Raw genomic sequence first — 7,794 nt, 5'->3', positions numbered from 1 at the left:
TTTTAGAGGAAGTTTTAATGGTGGGAGATTCTGATGATATGTTCTCAGATTCTGATGAGGAAGATAATGGCCAGGAGGATCCTCTCTGTCCGGTCATTAGACTTTCCGCTGCAGAGAAGCGTGAGCTTAGAGAGAAGTGGAAGGTGTCTTTGATTGTTACTGTCCTGGGTAAGCGAATTAGTTTTAACTATTTTGCCCAAAGAATACAAGCGCAGTGGGCAAGGAAAGGTAAAGTCAGTATTACTGACCTGGAAAATGACTACTATGTCATTAAATTTACTAGGGTTGAGGATTATAATTCGGTTATCAAGGGAGGCCCATATATCATTTCCAATCATGTTTTGGCCTTAAGGCCTTGGGTTCCTAATTTTAATCCTCACGACTGTTCGGTTAACAGGATCTTGACTTGGGTAAGATTCCCGGGCCTTCCCATTGAGTACTACAGTGAAAACTTTCTGAGTAAAATAGGAGGTTTGGTTGGTAAGGTCCACCATGTGGACAAGACTACAATTGGGGCCATTAGGGGTAAGTTTGCTAGGGTATGTATAGATGTTGATCTGGCTAAACCTTTACTTTCTAAGTTCTGTGTTCAGGATAAAGTGTTCTTTATTGAGTATGAAGGTTTACATAACATCTGTTATGATTGTGGCATGTATGGTCATTCTCAGGAGGGTTGCCCTAAAAGGGAGAGGGTTGTTATAGAGAGGGTTGAGAGTAGTGTGCGGATTACTGGAGGGAACCAGGGGTATGAAGGGAACTTTGGTCCCTGGATGGTGGCAAAGAGGCCCGCTAGACGTAGGAATCAACCTGCAGTGGTTTACAATCGTCCTCCTGATATCAACACAAATTCTAAGTCCCTTTCTCCTAAAGCTACTATTATTCCAAATGTCAAGGAGAAGCCTGTCCTCAAAGCTAGAAAGGAGGCTGGGGTTTCTTCAGTAGCCTTGCCTGGGTCCAGATTTGGGGCCCTGATGATTGAGGAAGTTCAAGAGTCAGACCAAGATGAGAATCATATGGATGAGAGTATTCCAGGATTAGAGTCTGTAGATCCAGTCGAGAAGGTGGTTGAATCTGTGAACCCGCTTTTTGTCTCTAAGGATGAAGCCCAGGGGGGGACCCTGACCCTTGCAGCTAGAAGGATGAAGAATTCAAATGAGGTTAGTATTCCTGTTCCTGGTATTGATCCTGGGATTGGGAAATCTATGGGAGTTAACAAAACTAATATGAAAAAGCTTAAAGGAAAACAAAAAAGTGGCCTTAACACTTTGGCGTTTCCAGATAAGAGGGGGCCCGGGGGTACCTCGGTAAGGCTCTCAGGAGCCCCTAGTAAATACCTAGCTTAGGGTAGGGGTGTGGTCAGTTGTCCTCCTTTCTATGGATTTGTTATTTTGGAATGTTAGGGGTGCGGCTAGCAAGGCTACCCGTATCCATATTAATGATCTTATTAAGCAGTTTAATCCATCTTGTTTTGCTCTTTTGGAAACTAAGATTAGTGGTGAGAAAGCAGATGAGGTGGTTAAGAAGTTTAAGAACTGGCACTGTGTTAGATCGGAGGCAACTGGCCGGGCTGGGGGGATTTGGCTTTTTTGGAGGCCAGATCGGATTCATTTTGATATTCTTAGCATGGATAAGCAGTTCATTCATTGTAAAGTGAGTATTTCCGGAAATACTCCCTTTTTTATTACCCTTGTGTATGCTGACCCTATCTTGTCTAATCGAAAATGGCTCTGGGAGGTTCTCTATTCTATGAGTGTCAGCATTTCGGAGCCCTGGTTTGTGGCGGGTGACTTCAATGATATCGCCTTTATGAGTGATCAGAGAGGGGGATCCAATCATTATGTTAATCGCTGTCTGCATCACAAGAATAGTATGGATTTATGTGGGCTTTCCGATCTGGGGGCTTCTGGTCATAAATTCACTTGGAAGCGTAATAATACTTTTGTTCGATTGGACAAAGTCTACGCTAATGTTTTAGCTCTAACTTCCTTCCCCGAGTGCTCTGTGTTGAACCTCCCATTCCGTCATTCGGATCATTGTCATATTTTGTTTAGACTTTTGAGAGGTAAGCATCCTAGGGGTAAGAGACCGTTCCGGTATCAGTTGGCTTGGGAGTCCCATCCTAAGTTTAAAGAGTTCGTTCATGAGAGTTGGAGACCTCATTCGTATGTACTGCAAGCTGCTGAAGGGTTCAGGAATAAGGTGCAGGGGTGGAATAGGAATGTGTTTGGGCATATTATCAGAAGGAAGAACAAGTTATTAAAGAGGATGGAGGGCATTCAACGCAGGTTGGAGGGGAGGTTTGATCATAGCCTTGAGGGCCTCCTCAGAACCCTTCAGAAGGAGCTGGAAGTTGTGCTTAGGCAGGAGGAGTTCCTTTGGTTCCAGAAGTCTCGGAAGTCCTGGATTAGAGATGGCGATCGTAATACCAAATACTTCCATCTCTCTACCCTAATTAGAAGGCAGAGAAATAGAATTGAGGCCATTAAGGATTCTAATGGTGATTGGGTTTATGAAGATGAGGTTATTCGAAACTTAGCCCTGGATTTATACAGAGAGCTGTTCAAAGAGGAACCTGTTCTTTTGGAGAGGGCTCACTCTATTGCTACATTTCCTTTAATCAGTGAGGATTGTAGTCAGGAGGCCTTTCAACCTATTTCCCGAAAAGAGATTGACCAAGCTATCTTCAGCATTGGGGCTTCTAAAGCTCCTGGGATTGATGGTCTTCCGGCGGGCTTTTACCATAAGCATTGGGATGTAGTGAAGGAAGGCATCTATAATTTTGTCTTGGGGGTGTTCAGTGGTTCGAAGGATATTGAGCTGGTTAATAGAACCCTCCTGGTTCTGATTCCTAAGATTGATAAGCCTTCTTCCTTTTTGCATATGAGACCTATCAGTCTTTGTAATGTTCTTTACAAAACTGTTACAAAGATTGTGGCTAATAGAATCCGTGGCATTCTTCCTGCGATCATTTGTCAGAATCAGGGTAGCTTTGTGCCTGGTAGACAAATGATGGATAATGTGGTGATCGCCCAAGAGATGGTCCACACGATGAAGATTAGGAAGGGGAGGAAAGGCATTGTGGCTCTGAAGCTGGATTTAGAGAAGGCCTATGATCGAATTAATTGGGATTTCTTGATGGAGAGCCTTGAGAGAGCTAGAATCCCGGACAGCTGGAGAAGTTTAATTAAGGTATGTATTTCTTCTCCTGTGTTTCAAGTTATGGTCAATGGGGATATGTCGGAGGAATTTTCTCCGGGCAGAGGAATCCGTCAGGGGGATCCTATGAGCCCTTTCCTTTTTGTTATTGCTATGGAGAGGCTCTCTCACCTGATTCAGGATGCGATTGATAATGGGAGTTTCCACCCTGTGGCGATCAACAGCTTCTGTCCCCAGGTGACTCACTTATTCTTTGCAGATGATGTCCTTATCTTTCTTGAGGGTAATGAGGAGCAGTTGAGAGTCATTATGGATATTCTGGATTGTTTTTGTTCGGCCTCTGGGCAGAAGCTTAATATCCAGAAATCTAGGATGATGTGCTCTAAGAATATGAATCAGAGAGTCTGTAAGAGATTAAGTGATCTCTCAGGTATTCCTCTTACTGATTCTCTTGGGAAGTATCTGGGCGTTCCCCTCCATAGTGAGCGTGTGTCTAAAGGCTCCTTCAAAGAGACTTTGGATAAAGCTAATTCGAAGTGTGCCACTTGGAAAGCCAAGACTCTGTCTCTCGCTGGCCGCCTCACGTTAATTCAATCTGTTAATTGTGCTGCTCCCAATCACATCATGCAGGCTTGTAAGCTTCCGGATCCTGTGCTTAATGATCTTGACAAGATTAACCGTAGGTTCCTGTGGGGGGAAGCTGCGGAGGGCAGGAAGATCCATCTTGTGCCTTGGAGTGAGGTTTGCCAGCCTAAAGATTCTGGGGGTCTGGGTATTAGGAAAGCAAAGGACAATAATAAAGTTTTATTAATGAAACTCCTTTGGCGTATGTGGCAAAACCCCTCCTCTCTTTGGGTTCGCCTCCTTTGTGGTAAGTATCGGAAAGACAAAATCTTCGGGGGCCCGAAAGAGAGAGTTGCTAATTGTTCCTTCCTCTGGAAAGGACTTAGTGCTGTGTTTGATGAGTTCTGCTCGGGAGTTGGCCTGGAGGTGGGGAATGGTAAGTCCATTAGTTTCTGGTTTGATAACTGGATTGGGGATAAACCGTTAATTGAGGTGTGTTCTTCCCCCCCGCCTAGTGATATACGCAACTGGAGGATTGTCGATGTGGTTGACTCGGAAGGGGACTGGATCTGGTCAAAGTTTGATACTTTCTTTAGCCTTGAGACTCTCCTTAGAATGCGGGGAGTGAAGGTGAGTAATCAAGAGGAAGACTTGGATAGGCACTGTTGGGCGCTGACTAACAATGGAGTTTATTCTTGCAAATCGGCCTTTGAAGCTTTCTCTCTCTTTAGATCTGATCCTCCCTCGGATGTGTGGAAGTCGATTTGGACCCTTAAAGTTCCTTTCCGTATTAGGAGTTTCCTGTGGCTGGGCGTTAAGGACAGGCTTCTTACTAATTCGGATAGGCACAGAAGGCACTTGGCTGATTCTGGAGCTTGCAGTAGATGCAGAGGCCATGTTGAGACTTTGTGCCATGCTCTTAGAGATTGCTCTAATAGTAAAGAGGTTTGGAGGAAAATTCTCCCACACCATATTTTCTCTTCCTTCATGGCACATTCTGAGGTCGACTGGTTCTCTGATGGTGTTAGAGGAAAGTTGCTTCCATACATGGAGCATGGTGACATTTTCTTTGCTATTATCTGTCACCAAGTTTGGAAATGGAGAAACGAGGAGATTTTTGGAGATAAAACTGTTTTTATGACAAACTTAGCTGATTTCTTCTCGAAAAAACTTTTCTCTATTATCGATAGTTTCAAAGGAGAGTCCCTTGCCAGAGCCTCTCAGTGTTGTGATGTCCATCTCGTGGGATGGAGCAGGCCAAGAGAGGGGGTTGTGAAGCTGAATACTGATGGTTCCTGCCTCAGTAACGGTAAGATTGCGGCTGGAGGTGTGCTTAGAGATGTAGGGGGCGTCTGGCTTTCTGGGTTCTCCCAGAATTTAGGGTTGGGTTCTTCCTTTTCTGCGGAGCTCTGGGCTATTCTTACTGGAATCAATCTTGCTAAAAGGCTGGGTGTTAAGAGGCTCTCTGTGGAGTCTGATAATTTGGAAGCAATCAAAATGATTTCTGAGAATCATTCTATGGGTCTTAACAGTCGCAACCTCATCAAAGCTATTATAAGGCTTTGCTCCTCCTTTGAGTTCGTAGAGTTCAGACACATTTTTAGAGAGCAAAATCGTGTTGCTGATCGCTTGGCGGCGGCGGGCCATGAAGGGACGTTAGGCGTTACTACCCTTCCTGTTTCCCCTAGTTTCATCTCTCATCTTCTCTTAGAAGATAGGATTGGGGTTAGCTTCCCTAGGCTAATTCCTGGGTAGTTTGTTGTTATTCATTTTTCTTTTCCTTTTCTACAAAAAAAAAAAAAAAAATTAAGTTTTGTTTCATTATTGTCTCTCAAATATAAAATTTAGTTTTACATTTACCCATTTTCATGATATTCTATATAAATATTCACAATTTCATGAAATTGAATATTTCTAATTCAAATATGCTAATTTTCAAATTTATGAACAAGTTATATATAAAGTCTTATAGTGATAATATATTAAAACACCGACAAAGCAGAGTTGTTTTATCTTTAACATCATATATGATATAATTGAGGACTTAACCTTAGCAAGTTGTGTCAATATTAAACGTTATTAGAACTAGCATGAATTGTAGTGATTTAACTATAATAGTAGAAAATTATAATGATCTCCATATAACTCAAAATTACAAACATTTGTAGATTTAATGTGAAAATTGTTATTGATTATATTATAAGAAATTTCTTAAGTAAACAATGAAGCTTCGTGAACAATGTGTTTCAATTATGCTACTAAAAGGTTTGGGGAAGTCGGAATAGGAAAATATTCATCTTAGAGTAGACTTACTACTTAAATGTTTTTAGCAGTTGTTTGTTCTGCACTTAGCTACCCAGCGTTTACCGTGGCACGATAACTGATATAAAAATATATACTCAATTATGAATTTCTTATTTGTACTCTAAATGTATGTTATGTTATCACTTATCAATAACATGTTACATCAAAAAAAAAAAAAATATATTTCCATGTTCTACACACATATTGGATTAAAAAAATTAAAACATCAAGATATTTTATTGAGTTTAAAGATATTTTATCTACAAATTTATTGTAAATCGCAAAAGAAATGCAAAATTCTTATATTTTAAACCAATTGCTATGCAATTGATGCGAAATATATGAACAACATATTTATATATGTTTTAATTATGTACAAAAGTGATCTAATTTCTTGATGTTTAATAACTCTCTATAGTAACATTTCTAATGTTAGGAAAAAAAAAAATATGTTCATTTTTATACTTTATCCAAATTTTATGTGTAACTCGTCCATTTTAAATAAGGCATCATTTAATGCAAATTTCATTATAATACAACTTTATTTTTTTTTTCAAAATTGATTGATTGTGCTATAATTGGAACAGCAAATATAATCATTTGATGAACTAGAATTATCAAGAATTATAGATAAATTAACCAAAAAAAAATATAAATAATTGGCAAAACATTGACAAGAAAAATGAAACCCACCCCAAACCTCAAAGATTAATTAAGTTACAAAATGTCAAACCAGAAAGGAAATAATTAATAACCCAACCCATACATACATACAATAAAGCACAAAACAATTAAAAAACTTTCAATTAAGTCCTCCTAGCCAGTACCACCAAGAACACCCTTAAGTTTCTTCACTGTAGCAGCGTCAAGAAAAGTAGTTTTCACCACCAACGGCGTCGGGAAATCCCCGCCAAACAGCGCGAAATCAAGGATTTGTAGACCAGGTTCAGGGCTATTAAAAGTAGCAATAGCGACGGCAGGTGTTCCGCCGCCATTTAACTGAAAATGCAACAACCCTTGTGGGAAAATCATAACATCTCCTTTACCAAGTGTCTTAACATAAGCAACATTTGCCGACGAAACGAACCCAGCGGTGACTTTTCCCGACGCAACAAAGAGAATTTCAGAAGCAGCTGGGTGAGTGTGCAATGGCACGACGCCGCCAGGTGCGAGGTCTAGGCGGGCAGTGGAGAGGCCTAGGCCGTTTAGAGCAGGGAATTGCTGAACAAAAGCTGGGGTTACGGCAGCGCTTATAATGTTGGTTGTGTTGCCTGCCATGGATAGGCCAGTGAAGACAAAATCATCGGCAGTGACATTTGCGGGGTTCCTGCAGGCATAGCCTGAAGGACTGCCTGAGCCTTTTAGCTTTGCTACGCAGAAATCTGCAGCTTGAGAGGTTGGGAAAGATAAGAGAGCAAATAAGAAGATAATGTAGTACATTTTTGCTATCTTATTTGAGTGAGGTACTATTCTTGCTACTTGGTGTGTATATATATACAAGTTGTGCTATTTGTGATTGGTTCCTAGCTCATTATCCAATGGACCCAATCACTAATATATACAATTATTCAATATTCTTAAATATAGAGGTTAATATATATGGAAATTGAGAATTTTATTATCTGTCGGGTGCATCATGTTATGTGTACATCAAGGTAGAAAATACTGAATTTCCAAAAGGTTAATGTACGAGTGCTGGATAGGTTATCATACAATTGTCGGATACTCTGAACTATTCGACATTTCAGGAACATTTGGGATACGTATCTT

At 40.7% G+C, this 7,794-nt stretch overlaps 1 protein-coding gene across 1 annotated transcript; it reads right to left on the bottom strand.

Moving 5' to 3' along the window:
* Positions 1–6,655: 6,655 nt before the first annotated feature.
* Positions 6,656–7,500, bottom strand: LOC136221668 (auxin-binding protein ABP19a). The gene has a single exon (XM_066009078.1). It carries the CDS (start codon positions 7,462–7,464, stop codon positions 6,841–6,843), a length of 624 nt encoding a protein of 207 aa, XP_065865150.1. The 5' UTR covers positions 7,465–7,500; the 3' UTR covers positions 6,656–6,840.
* Positions 7,501–7,794: the final 294 nt, after the last annotated feature.

Source organism: Euphorbia lathyris, chromosome 3 (genome assembly GCF_963576675.1).
Source record: "Euphorbia lathyris chromosome 3, ddEupLath1.1, whole genome shotgun sequence".
In the NCBI taxonomy this organism is placed as follows: Eukaryota; Viridiplantae; Streptophyta; class Magnoliopsida; order Malpighiales; family Euphorbiaceae; genus Euphorbia; species Euphorbia lathyris.
This window is presented reverse-complemented; position numbering and strand designations above follow the sequence as displayed.

Coding starts and splice junctions, on each gene's coding strand:
- LOC136221668 (XM_066009078.1), bottom strand. CDS start 7,464: ATGTACTACATTATCTTCTTATTTGCTCTCTTATCTTTCCCAACCTCT.